Source organism: Aspergillus clavatus, genomic scaffold (assembly GCF_000002715.2).
Source record: "Aspergillus clavatus NRRL 1 1099423829804 genomic scaffold, whole genome shotgun sequence".
Lineage (NCBI taxonomy): Eukaryota > Fungi > Ascomycota > Eurotiomycetes > Eurotiales > Aspergillaceae > Aspergillus > Aspergillus clavatus.
In genome coordinates this window covers 824,400-840,629 of record NW_001517095.1, presented here as the reverse complement: position 1 = coordinate 840,629, position 16,230 = coordinate 824,400, and the positions used below count along the sequence as shown (strand labels likewise).

General features: G+C 48.6%; 3 protein-coding genes across 3 annotated transcripts, besides 9 other annotated features; 1 reads left to right on the top strand and 2 right to left on the bottom strand.

The window, feature by feature from the left end:
- Positions 1-1,619: 1,619 nt before the first annotated feature.
- ACLA_098160 (Zn(II)2Cys6 transcription factor domain-containing protein) lies at positions 1,620-3,117 on the bottom strand (the record flags this gene model as incomplete). Its single annotated transcript, XM_001270299.1, has 4 exons — positions 1,620-2,009; positions 2,082-2,408; positions 2,501-2,779; positions 2,989-3,117. 4 exons carry the CDS (start codon positions 3,115-3,117, stop codon positions 1,620-1,622), a joined length of 1,125 nt encoding a protein of 374 aa, XP_001270300.1.
- Positions 3,118-3,298: 181 nt separating this feature from the next.
- Positions 3,299-3,419: a microsatellite.
- Positions 3,347-3,396: a microsatellite.
- Positions 3,347-3,416: a microsatellite.
- A 525-nt stretch (positions 3,420-3,944) lies between the features above and the next one.
- Positions 3,945-3,997: a microsatellite.
- Positions 3,965-3,997: a microsatellite.
- A 1,896-nt stretch (positions 3,998-5,893) lies between these two features.
- ACLA_098150 (uncharacterized protein) lies at positions 5,894-7,377 on the bottom strand (the record flags this gene model as incomplete). The annotated part of the gene is made up of 3 exons (XM_001270298.1): positions 5,894-5,984; positions 7,237-7,325; positions 7,375-7,377. The coding sequence occupies 3 exons, from the start codon at positions 7,375-7,377 to the stop codon at positions 5,894-5,896; spliced, it is 183 nt and encodes a 60-aa protein (XP_001270299.1).
- A 1,752-nt stretch (positions 7,378-9,129) lies between these two features.
- Positions 9,130-9,170: a microsatellite.
- A 3,401-nt stretch (positions 9,171-12,571) lies between these two features.
- Positions 12,572-12,605: a microsatellite.
- A 1,187-nt stretch (positions 12,606-13,792) lies between these two features.
- ACLA_098140 (uncharacterized protein) lies at positions 13,793-14,198 on the top strand (the record flags this gene model as incomplete). Its single annotated transcript, XM_001270297.1, has 2 exons — positions 13,793-13,942; positions 14,175-14,198. 2 exons carry the CDS (start codon positions 13,793-13,795, stop codon positions 14,196-14,198), a joined length of 174 nt encoding a protein of 57 aa, XP_001270298.1.
- Positions 13,805-13,919: a microsatellite.
- Positions 13,806-13,919: a microsatellite.
- Positions 14,199-16,230: the final 2,032 nt, after the last annotated feature.

Here is a 16,230-nt window from a genome sequence, read left to right as displayed (position 1 = left end):
CCCCTTGTACTCCTCCCTTTGCCATCTGGATGATTAGGGCTGCGCTGGCTGTCACGTGGTAGAATCCTCCACTCATCGAAGAAACAAGCAAGCTCAAGCGTGTTGATGTTGCATGTTTCTCGTGCGATTCGATAGCTTCTACAGCGTGGAAAGATAGTGTTCTAGGCCGTTATAGCTCCCTGGATAAGCAGCCTTAGGTGGTTCCCAGAGGATGAGGTCGAGCACGAGTATTAAGCATCGAAGATATGACCATTCGAATCGCAATGGCTAATCGTTTAATACCATGCGAAGTGCCAAAATAACAGACATATGAAGCACCAAACGATGTACAAAATTGCAAGATAAAAACTTGATCAGACAGCCACCCAGATTTGATAACAACAGAGAAACGCGCAGAGTTGAAATCAGAAAGCCCACCACCTTTTGCTTGAGACACGAACGTTCTCCGGGAAAAGAAAAAGAACTCGATAAATTGGACGTTGAACATGAATGTAGAAGACAGACAGCCACCCGAGATAATGAAACACAAGACAATGACAAAAAGCCGCCGAACCTAATTGTTGCAAATGAAAAGACACAAGGCCAATGCAGCGCAATGCTACTACTTGATGATGATGCGAGTGAATGCGCAAGGATCCGTTCCACAGACACACCAAACACCCGGAACGGCAGAACAAGCAGAATCACGACATTAGCATGCATCAGAAAAAGTACCGAGTCAATCAATCTTTCAGATCACTTGATGGCGTCTGAGATGAAAAAGCACTGCTGAAAGAGAACGTTCGCATGAGAGACGCATTAACGAATAGAGTAAATGAGAAACGAAGCAGGAAAAGAAATGTCCATTAGCGGGTCGCCCCATATGGTTTATAACGCAGTGTTGTTCGGAGAGATGGATCTGGTAAGCATAAGAACCGAGGATTGCGAGGTCACTGACTCTCACAAAGCAAACGATTATCAGCAAAGGTGCAAGGCTGCTGGCAAATGACAACCAAGATCGCAATCGCAAAATCTAAATCGTGCAGTTCGTAATACTCTTGAGTCTCATGTCCATGGCCTCGTTTTCAGTCGCGAATCATGGCGACTTCGTCTTGAGAACTCCTTCGGCCCCCTTCCTCTTCGGATTTGTTCTCTCTTTCATTCGAACCTCTTCCTCCTTCTGATCGTGCATGCAATATGGTTTTCCTTTTATTCCCCTGGGTGTTCTTCTGCCTTGCCTGCCGCGAAATGGTCGCATGTCCAGCACCGACCAGTGTAGATTGTTTCCCGAGTCCCGATGCCGCCTTGAATGTTTCCGTGTGTTGCCACCAAATATCGCGATAGGAAACATTCAGGATTGCCGCAAGGCAAAAGAACGAAAAGAATGACTCTTCTCTTCTTCCAATCGTGCGATCGATTGTGACTCAAACATGATCCCAGGAGAGATCACATAAGCCACGTATGTGCGTCAATTTAAAATGCTGTGGCCAGCACACAAAACCCCTCTTGTCTGAATCGTCATTGAAATGAAACTATTCCCCAACCCCCTCATGTCTCAACCCTCATCCATGACCGCCTTCACAATTTTTGCCGCTCATCTTATCCAATTCATGGGCATGCGCCAGTTAATTCCCTTGGAATTACTGGTTAAGACCGCGACGGTTCAAGGCGTTCAGCATATCGCTATCGGTGCTGGAGCGGCCTTGGCTATCGCCGGGATTCAGCATGTCGCGCACGTTCAGTCCGCCTCGAGAAGAACTGCCAGGAGTCGAGGTAGGGGGAGGCGTCATGGCGCTCTGAGCGGGATGTATGGGGGGGTATGGAGAACTGTGCGGGGAAGAAGAGTGCCGGTTATCGTAGGGATACGCCGATTGCGGCGAGGGACGGCGATCATGTTGCTGAGGGGGATAGTAAGGACTGGGAGCAGTGTGCGGCTGATACGCAGTAGATGTTGCTGGGGTGACGGGGGCCAGATTGGTTGGATCGGGGTATTCGAAACCGGAACCAGAACCACGACGACCAGCAGGTCTCTGTCAGATATGGTCAGACTAGCCCCCCTCTCAAGTCGCGCAAGGAACGTGAAAATTGTATTGAAAACTTACATGATCCGCGGGCATGGTGGACGCAAGGGGTGGAGGAGCACTTCCGTACGGATGTTGGTACATTCCCTGAGGAGGCGGAAGGGTCGCCTCAACAGGGGGCTGAGGCTGCTGCTGAGGCGGCAACGGTTGACCATGAGCTCCATAGAGCATCACTGGTGGACCACCGCGCCCTTGATTTTGGGGATTCCGAAGATGAGGGTAGGCGGCATGCGCGGGGACGAAAGCCTGCGCTTGGGAAGAGACGGGTGTGAACATGCACTCCTGGTTGAACCGAATACAGTTGCTGCAACGTCCATCCTGGGAACTTTCGAATCCTGAGCATCGAATCTGTTTGAACAGGAAAGAAGTGTTGTCAGCATGGCACTGTCCGGGAATAGCGAATTGCAATATAAATAGTATGATTCCGCGCAATGACGCACCTTCCGTCTCCGGCAATAGCGACAGGCAATGGCAGTCCGTTGTCTGGGAGCAGCAGCTTGGTATACGACTTGAGGTTGTGGCGGAGGTGCTTGTTGGGCATAAACATCTGGAGGACGGTAGGCACCGGGTGGTGGAGGTAGTCTATATGGGTCTTGGGGACCTTGAACATGCGGATGAATGGCTGCCATGCTCGATGGGGGTGGATATTGCGATGGAGGCGGCGGAGGCGGATACTGGTGGTGGTCTGCGGTAGGAGGGGGGTATGAAGCCGGAGGATACTATAACGATCAGCTTGGTTTAGTAGTGCACTTTTAACAAGCTCAATGGCACGAATGTAATGTATGAGGGGATATGCGGGAAGAAAGAGCGAACAGAAACCAGGAACGGAAGGAACAATATATAAGGCGAATGGTCGGACAGGACAGTGCAAGGACCAAGAGGCCAGGCATAAGCCTAAGAGCGTATGGAGTCTTTCAAATCGACTTACAGGGTATTGCGAGGCCGGCGGATATTGAGGTGCAGCTGGACTGTCCTCAGGCTGACTGGAGTTCCACTGAGGCGGTGGATACTGACCCTGTCGATTAGGGTCGCTGTAGTCGTGGGGGTTGGTGGACATTTGTAGGCGAGGACGAGGCGAGGCTGCTTAAGAGAACGGGAAACAAAAGGACGGGGGGGGTGGCCTGGGAATAAGAGGCGAATGCAGGATGATGTGAGTCGGAAGTCACGCCCAACAGCTGTTTGGTCAAGGATAGGGCAGGGCAGGGGTCTTGGTGTGCCCGGTCGTACGTATTGGCGCAGTATGTAAAGTAAGTGTGTAAAGGTTAAGTATGTTTGAATGGTAGCCGTATGTATGTATGTATGGATGTATGGATGTAGGTATGTATCTGTATGTATGGCGGTATGTATGCGTATGTACGTGCGGCCGAGGTGGTGTGTGTACTGTAGGTAAAGAGGTTGGAGTAGAGGTAGTGTAGCGGATGTGTAAGACGACCAGGATGGGTCAAAGATGCGGGAGTCCTAACTCCTAAGTCTGGTCACAAAGTACACGACCAAATCAGAAAAGTTCCAGTTCCCGTCGGGTGATTTGCAAAGCTAGCATAGCCTCGTGGTCACGCTGAACCCGGAGAGACGAATGAGTGAAGGAGGGCCAATCCGTGAAGGAAAGAAAGAGAAGCCGCGGGAATGCGCGGGGAGACGGGGCGGAGAACAGCCAGGGGGGTGCTCCTCGTCGAAAGCAGAGGATTGGAGGATCGAAAGGAATAAAATCAAGTAGCTGTTTATTTCGCTTGGTAGGTAGATGTAGGTGGTTAAGTTAGGTGTTTAGAAAGGAATTGGAAGAAGACGAGGGAGGGATTCGATTAAGGGCAGCAGGAAAAAAAGAAAAGAAAAAAGAATATTGAGACGGAAATTGAGAAAATCAGGAGGACAAAGGGAAGATGGTCGAAAAAAAAGGGAAAATAACAAAAATAAAAAAAAAAAAAAAAAAAAAAAAAAAAGAGCCGCGAGGGATTTTTAGCTATGACGTGAGCGTTGGAAAATGAGGGACTCTATATGATACACATATGGATGATGGAGAAAAACTGTGGTCAAGAGTACAAAAATCTGGTACGAATGGGTACGATTGGGTTGCAGATTGTTGAATAAAAATGGAGAAGAAGAAGGGAGGGAGAAATATGATTAAAGAAAAGAAATTAAAAAAAATAAAAAATAAAAATAAAAAATCATAATAATAATACTATGATAGCAGTACGATGTAATCACTCGTAAAATAAAGTGGATTTTGGTAGTGGGTGAATGAATACCCAAAGGAAATAGGGGGGCTGATTATATGACATGCAAACAAAAAAAAAAAAAAAAGGGTTTATTATCAAGTATCTACACTTCTACAATAGATATCTATCTACCGGTTTACCTAGTAGGCTAGTACATAGTTATCCGGTCGGGCAGACCATACTAGTCGCAGACAGTGGGGGGCTAGCGGCCCCGAGGCTGGCAGTAGCGCGATGCAAGTGTCAGTATATATTAGTCTAAACACCAAGAACTAAAAAAGAGAAGAAAAAGACGAGGAAGAAGGTTCATTCCTGCAAGAAGAACGAGCCAGTTCGTCAACAACAGGGGGCCAAAAAACTTTCACAGCAAGAGGAAGAACAGTTCAGCGGTATCACAACTCACATTGAAGGTTGGGGGAAGATGATGTATACCTTCCAAAAAGTAATACGAATACTCTAGGTAACCTGTATTTGAATGATATCTAGAGATGATAAACTACCGGCCATGAGGAAGGACAATGGAAATCTAATGATTACTCAATGATTAAGTACACCATAGTTTGAGAGATCGGAAGCCAAGGGAGCACAGATAAAATGACCTATAGCTTCCGTAACTCTTCCTCCAACTGCTTTCCTCTTTTGCTATGGGGGTTTTATCTAGTCTACTCCATAGTCCGTACTGTATCCTCCAGCTGCGCCTCGAGTCTCCAACGGCCCAGTGCGCCATGTCATCCGAAATTCCATGTGAAGGATTTCAAACGAGGCGACTCGGCTCTGCAGTCCAAAGTCTGACCATCTTAACCGCCAGAAGAAGAGCAAGAACTCTACTCCGTGTCGTAGTCGGTAATACTGCACTAGTATCCCGTCAGTATCTGGGTCACCGATCCGTCCGAGAGGCAATAAAAATTAGAATAAAAAACGGCTGGGTCAAAGCAAAACACGTGATGGAAGTGAGACGCAGGTCTCCACGACTGGGCGGAAAGCGGAAGGGCGGGAAGATTCGAAGATGGAGATCTAAGAGACTAAAAAAAGGCCGCAAAAGAATGCCAGATCTCTCTGATGAACAGTTCGTAGCATCGTGAATTTTTGTCCTATGCGTCGCAATGTCCGAATCCGAGGGCATTCTGATAAACAAGATTCGAAGGCACTTCGGCAGGTTTTGACCCCCACGAACAACGCAAGAAAAAAGAAAGAAAAAACAAAAAGCCAAGTGTACCTACATATATGGCGGGCCATCAACTCGCTGAATTTCATCCCAGATAATATCAAGCAGCGATAATGAAGGGATCGGACAATGATTGGGAGACCCGTAATAAACGATGTGGATAATGCCCTCCACGATAAAACTAGGTGAGGCCGACACTCAAATCAGCGAACACAGAGAAGAAGTGGGTTTTACGAGCCTTGATCCTATCATAATGCGAGGTGAGCAAGGGAAACCCAATCACCGATGGACGGTGCGGTGCGCAAGACAGGGTGGGCCCGGCCGAACCAGCACGCCAGCGACCCATAGACATGGACGGGGACTGTCCTAGAACGCAGCTAACGCATTCATGGTTCCAAGGGGATCAGCTGAATTGCTGTAAGCCTTCGGGTTGGGCTTTTGGCAGCCCTGCCAGCCACTCAGACAGCGACCTGCAGAAAGTCTAGAGCCTGAAGAGCGGGGGCATGCCCGGCAAACATAATTCGGTCTTGGGAGTTGGAATTTAGTTTACTAAACAGGCGTAGTACACTGGGCTGGCGTAAGGATACGCCGGGACGGGTAAAGGCGCCGTGACGGGACTCCACCGTCCCGTTTGCTTCGAGTCCTTTTCCCGTCTCAATTTCTCTTCCTCGTACGGTCACTGCTGAGGTATTGTAATCCCTGTATTGTCGGTAATATTATCCATTTGTCAGGTATTTACTTCAGTGCAGAGTCAACTTCGCGACATGGCAGTCATCTAGTGCTTCTTGATCAATTGGCTTCCGATTATTCCTGTCGAGCCTGTTGCGCATTGATTCTCGAAGACGATGCATATGACCAAGTGGTCCATGGGCTGGTGCATTGAGCAGCACTAAATCCATGCGTGAGAACTAACCCAGTTTGAGTACCTGGGCCGATGCTTTGGGCGTACAGGACACAAGTACAAGTACCTAGACAAGAGAGGAAATGCCTGCAGCGGGCTCAGGCTGTGAGCAAGGCAAGTATGTACTGGTTCAAAGTATAATGACTCATTAATCAAGAGGGTATTTCGATTGCCAGGTACTTCCTTTCCTCCTGACTGGATCTGTCTATCCGCAAAGACAAGGTTCAAAAGCACAATGCTGTTTGTGTGCCTGTATTGCATTGCAGACTAGGAAACCTTCTTGACCATAAAAGCAAGAGGCTCAGGACTCTGAGTTTCTCTTTCGTCGCAACTGGGAAAAGAGACGATCGCATACTGCCGTCCTCCTAGTTTCATACTCCCTCGGGTCGCCACTGGCACATAGCAAATTGCAGGTCTGCAATAAGGATGAACAGACGACGGAATGGACTTCAGGCCCACCGAAACCCCTCAACAGACAAAATTATAAAAAGAAAAATTGGAAGAGACTGACCGGAGAGGGGCGAATCGGCCCGTAACCGGCCATACCATTACCACCTTGAGAAGTCGAGTCAAAGTCCCCATATCCTCCAGCTGACGGTCGCGAATCCACGAGATCAAATTCCGACAAGTCCAAGATTCTCACAAACATCCAACCATTTCGAACGATCCAACCATATCTGATCTCAGTAAGTAGACGAAGACCTTCAGAATTGTTGGGCATCTGCTAACAATGTTATGCTCAGATTTGTCATGGATACGGCAGAGTGCCATACATACCGCAAGTTCGGGATGCGAGTTGACCCAACGGTTTCCTACCGCCAGACCTTGACATTCCAGTGTGTTCTCTCCAGCTGAGCCGCCTTTTCTGCATGGTGTGTACCAGAGCCGTGTTTCACTTACTCTGAAAGCGCTAAGAATGAAGGAACCATGAATTGACACCAAATGGTTCTGGGAAGCGTATTTTCCAAAGTGCGGTTTTCGGGTCTGGTCTGGTGCAGGACTAGCCATGCATGTCTCTGCAGGCATGGAGCTGCATACCATGGTTGACAAATGGCCTAGTGTCCCAAGTACCAGAGTTCAGAATTGAGATGAGTCTGCTTTTCCTAGGCTCTGATCCGTTTTCTCCAAATCTTCCGATGTCTACCGAGGGATTTATGACTCCTCGAAGAATCCTTTCTAGAGTTATTCCTCATTGGGATTGTTTGTTGTGGGCTGAGTCCAACTGCGCGGTCGGTCGCGAGGGGAAATACAGACGATCTCCAGAAGCCCCTTTTTTGCTATCGACTTTCGTGAACGAGGGGGTCCGGAATCAATTTGTTCTAGAAGGATTCTTCGCGCTCGCTAGAGGCAGCCCTCCACTTGGACCCCGAAATGGAATTCCCCATCGAACATGTCTATCGGCTTCGAAATCAGCAGGTAATGGGAATGACCGCACCTTTCCTGCCTACTCATCCAGCACGGGATGGCACATGAGCAGAGACAGCTATCAGATTCCAGAAACGAGGCTTGGAATTCCCGAAAAAATTCCACGTCTATCAATCGCAAGGCAAGAAATACGTGGCTAACCTGCAACGCCATACAAGAAGAAGAAGAAGAAAAAAATAGTATTATACTAATTCCAGAACGGAGAAGCGGCCCACGAAAAAGTGCCTTTGCCCTTAGGTCAGTCGCACAATAATGGATTCTGTGTAACATGGTTGATTCTTCAACAGTCAACACATCGTCCAGAAACTTCCCCTCCCCTCCAGCATGCATAGCGTCGAGACTCGTCTCACGCCATCGATCGAGGTCAAAAAAGTCTGAAGATACCCGGAACTTGATCAGCTGCAGAAACACAGGCGTACGATGCCCGATGGCTTGCTACTACTGCAGCCTGTCGAGTACATTGTAGTCCACCCTATGTATCTATCCGTACTGCATACATACACACACATACAGGACGAACTGCGCACCACTAGTGGCACCACTGACCACACCCACCCTCCGCATTCCAGGCTGCTTTTGCTAACGGTCCAGCCTGTCAGCAGCCAGCACCCAGCAGCATGCCCCGGGAGGTCTTAGCTAGCTCCATCGTCCGTACTTTTTTGATCACAAATGACCATTAAGCCGGCTCAAGGCATGAATCTCAGGTGCATGAACCATCACCGTGCATACAAACTTGGCTCAGTACGAACCGTACAGGGAATACGCATGAGGAATGATCTTGTTCTCCATAATAGGCAGATTATCGCTGCAGGTCTCAGTAGGTACATTCTACATGGTCCAAATGGGAAAGCGCAGCCGCTGGCCGGCAAAAACATGTTTCCGTAGACTGACATCGTTTGCTGCCGAAGATATCTTCATCCACTGCCGTGATGGGCTGACATCAGCAGCTTTAATGCCTGAAGAACATGCTCTTTGCTTATCTCCCAGGTATTAGGTGTTGATCTTGCAAGACCACATCAACCACTGTACCAACATCTGTAGCCAAAGACATCTGCATACAAGTATAAACAGGCTCCGTCGACCCAAGGGGAGTCTATACGGAATTCTCTCTAGATTCTCTCCTACCCAGATACCCAAAAGAGACAAATACCACTCCAGCCTTGGCCGTTGGAGATAAGATTGGAACTCCGAATGATCTCAATGCACCCAATCGCAAATGTGATCCTGCCAGACCGAATCCGGAAATTGGTTCGTGAGAGCCACACTGGCATTCCCATTGGTAGCAAAATGCATCGAAACGGCATATGTTGCGAGGTTTCTGGTTGGACCCAGAAGGGAAAAGGAGCGCTCCGAACCGCAGCTGCAGATAAAAAAGAACAAAAAAAAAACAGAAAACAAAAAAGAAAAAAGGGATGATGGGATTGGTGTTACCAGCTACCAGCCTACCACTCTGTCGTCCTTTTTTTCTTGTTCTTGTCCCGGCGATGCTCGGTTCCAGCTTGATGATGATAATGCAAACATATGTAGATGCACAGCACAGTGGTTGAACGCACGTCGAGTTGGCATTTTCTCAATGATTGGGTCGGCGGAGCCACTTCCTTGAGTACCTACCGAGGTAACTATCTATCCTCATTCCTCCTTCGACGTGGGATGGTATGTAGGCAAGTGGGAGGTCACTAGGTAGTCACTGTGTACCATTACTGGTAAGAAGATATGTACAGAAATTATAGATACCATTCCTATATAGAATACTATTTTGTTCCACATGATACATCACTGTGTCCATTCTCATAAGACTGACTACCTAGGATGTTTATATGATACAATCTTAATTACCTATCTGATAGAGTGGTAAACTACAGAGTACCTGGGTATGTTGTTCTTTTACGGACGCATTCTTACAGCCCTGGCAAGTGTAATGTATACGGGTAAGATGGTGACAAGTGTCCGTAATAATGTGGACTGCGGAGTGTCCAAGTGACGATTTTATCAGGCGGTGAGCCACACGCCTCTCCATCATGGTGGGCCCCTCTAGAAGTTCAGCTGGAGGTGATACACAATCTACTCAAAACACCCACTTCCCATGAGAGAACACGCGTTGTCAGTTGTTAGTTGTCGCTAGCTTGCCACATCAACCATCTAAATGACGGTCCCTCGGCAGGTTCTCAATGAACTGGGCGTTTAAAGGATGTGATTAGGCAATAGGGCGGTCAGCAAACTGTGCCTGCCCGCCAATAGTCGGCTGATTCTCGTCGATTCTATTGAAGATGAGAACGTCACGAGGCGTCTTGTATATCTCATTGGCTCCGTGGGAAGAGACCGCAGCTGATCTAACAGAGCAGCACCGACCAACGATGGGCCGTATCTGCTGTCTTGGCCCTGGTCATGGAGAGGGAGGATCCCGGTGGAGGTCTCTAAGTTTCCCAGTGCTACAGCCTTGGGACCACACCAGCGAGACTTTTTGGCCATTTTTCGATTCCCATGGCCCAATCGGTGGCACTGTCAAGGTAACCTGCATTAGCGTGCGGTTGGCAAGGGGGGTGGGAAATAATAATAATAAAAAAGAGGAACAGTAGGTTCTCCGTTCTACTAGGTTGGCCAGCGGATGAGCGGACATCGGCGGCATCGGCCTGCCATGCTTTATGGCTCGCGACTCAAAAGGCGTTTGCGGGGTTGAAAATACGTGGGCCACCAGTCATAATCTGCGATCTTTTGCTTTGGATGCGTAAGGCGATGATGATCGGCCTAATGGACTGACTGATCCAGGAATATCTGTGCTGATATCATCGGTTTCCGACGAATTTGACACATACAGGATGACACAGGCGGATAATAGATCAATGTGAGAAGGCGACTGGCACTCGATAGCTCTCCTGTATGATGATGTCTATCTCAGCCAGCAGAGCTGGTCATGTCAAGGGAAACGGCTCTTCATAATCAAGGAGGGCTCGCTGGAATTGTCATCGTCCTGGAAACACTGCAGGCACCTGCAGGTTCATCACAACGCTCACCCCTGGTATTTCACCCACTTGTCTGCGAACTGTCGTGCCTTCCCACCCTCCTTGTCGGATTTGAACATGGACTGGATTCCTAACTCGAAAGGGCAAGGCATATCTGGACTAGTCGGCATGTCGAACGCCATTCATCTTGATTCTAGCTAGCAGGACACGACGGTCAAAGCATGGTGGGAAGGAGTGGATCGTGTGACTCGGAATAGTGTCAAGGCCTCCGGCGCTACTTCGGTCCTTTGTGTTGCTGTTCCTGGTAGTTGGTATCTCTTCTCTTGTGGCACCCTGAGACATGCAGCTGCCGGGGAACGGGAAGAGGATGGCAAGGAAGACAAAGGAGCGCGCACACAATCATGTGACGGACGCCCTGGGAAATGGAAATCCTGCACCGACAATACCGGGAAGCTACGATCGCAAATGGAGACTACGGTGTAGACCAAATGTGACGGAGATGCATGTGCTTGTCTCTAGGCGTTGGGCACCATCCTATCATTCGACACCGCTAGTCATCTCCTGGACATGTCCATGACGGCCCGCTCCGACTTCCCGCTGATCTTATGCATGAAGTGTAGTGTAGCATGCTCTGAAACTCGTCATCATGAGCCAGCCTAGGCGCCTAGGCGGTGATGAGAATCCTGATAAGGATCGAGTGTTTCCTTTCCGACGCCTACGTCGGTTAAGCTCTGTAAATGGCAACCCTCGACTGTCGAAGGCGCCGCTTTGTCTCGAGTCATGGGCAGTCTTTTTTCCCTCGATTGTCTCTATCTACCCTTCCAGGCATCCATCTGACTGTGTTCATCTTGAATTGACATGGGACGGATTGATCACAAGCGCATAGAACAAGAGTCTGAGCCCAACCGTTACTGGGCGACAGACATCGGACATACATTTCCTAATAGAGAAGACCAGGATATTTGCCAGGTCAACGGGCCAACAAACCAACAATAATAGATTGGACATTCATGTCTATAACAGACGGAAATATTGTGTTTACTAATCTAATCAATTTTCAGACAGGTCTGAGACTCACAGCCAGCCTCCCTACGCCAGATTACTCTTGCTCTCACTGCACCATAGATAGCCCCACGAGGATTCTCAATCAAAGTTCATGTGGTTGGTATCTAACTTGGTAACTGCATTTCATACGGTACAAAAACAAAGGTAATACGATAACCATGTAAGTTATGGTTCTCTCGTCATCTTCCCTTTTTTTTTTTTTTCATTAGTAATTACCACCCTCCTTCCCGTTTCCTATTTTCCTTTTACACTAGGAAGGGCTTTATTATTATTATCTTTTCCAATTTCTTGCCACGTTTTTTCGAACCCGATCGGCGCGGTGCATTGCCGTCCGCGTCTTTCCGTTGCCGCCAGAATCCACAGTCACCTGGTGGATTTCTGGGTTTCCTGCTGACTGGATCATTGGGCAATCTACCAGACAAAGTAGAAGACTAGGATGTATCCTCATCCAGGTTCTGGTAGTCTCAGCTCGATGTGTCACGATGCTCTCATCTATCCCATACTGCTGGGAAGGCTCCAGGTCATTTGCCACTATAACCACACGGCTCGATAGATAAGACGGCGACCCGTCGACTCGTCGAGTGACCATGTCAACTTGGCTAACCAGTAGGGCCTAGTAAGTAGACTCCAGCGAGACTTTGCGGTTCCATGGTTCCTCATCAGCTTAGCTGCATGGTTTGGCGTCCAGTATCCCGTCCGCAGCCCATGCCCAGCCACCTTCCCTGTTCAGACGGCAGCATGGCCAATTTTCTAATCTCAGCAGTCAGCACCAGTGGTCGAAGTCCAAAAAAAAAAAAAGAAAAGAAAAGAAAAAGAAAGGGGAAAAATTGAAAAAGAGAATGATTAATTTTTTACTATTGGTCTTGTTTTTCCTTCATTATGACAGCTAACTGTGTAACAGATTTTGTGATTGGGCAGCAGGGCCGACCCACCGAGCCAGGAGTTTCGCGATCGACGGGAAGCCCGCATGCGATTTCAATCACGTGATGACACCGGGGCCAATCAGCCGTGGGCCTGTGTCCAAAGCCTGGTTGAACTCGTTGTCATGTCTGTGGCTTGCGTCGCGCGCTTAAAAGGGTGCCTTGGATGGACAGCCTGACGGTGTGGGTTCTTGCGGTCAGCTAATCCAAGGTTTGTCATGTCGGAGGAAAAAGGAACATAAATTCATCGTGACCCGATGATTCTGTTGTCTGTGCTCATGTTGGGTGCATGGGGAGTGCATACAAGCGCGGTCTGTCCTAATGACGTGGCAAGATAAGACGTCGAGCAAGACCGGTTTCATTTGACTTCGGTGCTGTTTGGACGGTCCAAAGTCCTGTCCTGATTCAGAAGGCTCAGCCGCGTCGGATGCTGACCTTGAGTTCTTTTGGAGGATTCAATCCCTTCGCGCTGCCAGTCCTGGTATTGAGCCGTCTCTTAAAGCCATGATGCATGGAGCATACTTTGCGATTACAAGAGCTGGGAAACAACCGGCGGAGCACAGCTGCAAACAAGTCACCCGAGGTCATTCGTTCTCAAATCATCGTGTGACGAGCCTGAACCAGCAGCTTCGAGTCAGGGACCTGCGCAATGATGAGGCCTTGGTTATGCAGCGCAGAGGTTTGCGATCACTTGACTCTCCCCCGTTGACGCATTCCTCATGTCCTCTTCTCCCGGAGAAAGCCAGGGAGAGACGAGAAGAAGCGGTGTTGAGCAAGCAGGACGCTTAGACAAACTAACCCTTGCGACCAAGTCGGTGCTGACAACCCAGTCAGCAACAACGCAACACACATCGCCCTATGGCGCACAGCATATGAAGACATATTTCCAGAAACAAGAGCCATTTCGGTGATCGATCAGCACTCGAATCCAGGTCAGGATAATAACGAGACCTTCCCGGGCCGGGGGGGGGAGGAACACGGCCGCGGATTCCCGGAATTCGTTCGTCTGGACACCAAGGGCGTGCAAGGACACGGAAGATCGTCACTCAGTCCACTCCCAGCGGGTTAGCATCAACTAACCTGCAGATGCCGCAAGTCCAACGACAACAACAACAACAACAACAACAACAACAACAACAACAACAACAACAACAACAACAACAACAACAACAACAACAACAACAACAACAACAACAACAACAACAACAACAACGATTTCCTCTGGTTCCGATCTCGGTAAAGACTCCAGAATTTAGGGCTACGGACTGTAGGCGGCGTGACGTGCATTCATCATTCTCCTTTTTAAGACACTTGGGGTGGGAGAGAACACATTATCCATGTGTTTTGATGTATCACATTCCTATATCTTGCTCCTTCCACATCTCTTGGATAAAGTTTGCTAGGGATCAGCATCAGGTGCCCTGTCTCATGCAAGGAGGAGTGTCTAGAGATCAAGTTCATCTATTAGTTACCGCCTCCTGTGCTGGCATGAACGTAGAGCACCAAGAGGCAGAATTTGCGAATGGGTATGTTCGCATATAGGAGGCTGTGGATTCGGTGAGCTCCATCTAGGTAGATCTATGGGGCATAGGGCGCCCACGGTTACAAGAGAACATTTGGAAGTCTAATAGCCTATTCTTCTTCCATCTGATCTCCGTGTGCTTTGGTGGATAAAATTGTTCATGTCTCAGCATCTCAGTTGACTTATGTTGACCATATCGAAAGAATTGACTACACTTCTGACCGATATCTGTTCTATAAACCTAATTGGCTCTATCACCTATGTAATGGCGAGGTTAGACAGCCTTCCATAGAGAAATAAATCGACCTCCCATACAGTCATGGAGGCGTTGTCTTGTGTGACAAATATATATCCAGAGGCAAGCACTATAATATAATATAGGATACAATTCAACCCCACAAAAGAGCAGTTCATCTTCACTGAGCCAATAATGATTGATATTATCTAAGTCCAGAAAAATCTTCACTTGTGTCTTGGTGCGAACCCATGGCGATTCTTGTCCTGTGGAGTTCTCTCATCGTCCATAGTAGAGGTGCTCACTACTGAGGGCACCGATACAGCAAATGCCAAACACGGTTCCAACGGAATATCCCAACGTTACAATTGCATGGAAACCACGTTTGCGGAAAGGGAAATATCCAGTAAATCCCTCAGTCGGATGGGGAAGAGTGCCTCCGTCTCTGGATCTGAATCAGGAAACTGGGCGAGGATCGATAGGCGCATCTATTGAACGGAAAGTTCCGCTAGGATCTGGCAAGTCAAATCAGAATCGAACATTGGGGAGCATAAAGTTAGTGGCGCGCAAAAATGGAAGACAGAAGTGCAGCATGCATGGGCAATTGGGCACAACATGCAGCTATCCTTTTTGAGATGTGCTGCTTCCTTTGCGGCTTTTGCTGGCTGGGGGATTCCTGAATGTTTGAGAGAGGCAAAACAAGGAGGCTTAGCTCCGGGAGTGATAGTAGGCCTTGCTAGAGCTGGGTATCCACTTTGCCTCACATCATGGAATCAGACAGGAGATGGTGTTAGGACACATGTGTCTCGGCATTTCGGGCACTGATGCAGAAATTGAAACTTCTCGTGTATCCATGGGACCATGAGACGAAGCGAAGAGGGTGGCATTATGGTATAGGCAGCTTCGACGAATTCGCATGTGTGCAGAAGTCGATAACGTCTATAGATGAAAAATCCGCAGCGTCGTGGAGCTAGCGGCATGTCCGACGGGCCGGGCAGCAGCACACGGACAGTATCACAGCAGGTCATACCAGGCGAGTCAGCGATGGAGGTATTGTAACTCGTGTGATTCGAGTATTTTGTTGTTGAACCGGCCCCAACAGAGCCCTCCTTGATCACCCAAAACTGGCGGTAAGAGGCAGGAGGAATTCACCGATTGTGTTGCGCACCCTCGCTAGTCCAACATAGACAAAGATGCTCATCACCATTTACGAAATCTCAGCCAACAGAAAGGAAAAAAAAAACAGGCGATTGCACAAAATTCCTCCAGCCAATTCAGCGCCAGAGATACCAGGCAATGGCATACAAAGCAAACTCTGGGATAATGTTACAAGTGAGGCTTCGAGACATGTCATTTGCTTGGTTAGAAGGACTTCGTATTTGTACGCCAAAGCAGAACTACACTGCGAGAGAGATGAGACCCGCCGTTGGGCTGGGATATCCCCCAGACTGCCATGGAGGGGGAAATCTAGCGATGAGAGGAGCCTGACTATGAGGAGTCGGATCCAGAGCTGCTATCCTGGTCCGCTGGATCAGGCATGACAACACTATTCAAGTACGTAACCTGTAAAACGATACCTGGTCAGTGAAACAGTACGAAGAAAAGAAACCCCTCTGGTCATCTTGCATCTCTTGAAGCACCACTGATATTAAATGGTGGGGATCCTTGTGTCTCGGATACCACATGCTCACACCGCTCAAGTGGCTGAGGAGGAAGACTAAGAGGGGGAAGGAGGCCCGGACAAGTGTCTGGTAAGTGATACGGGGC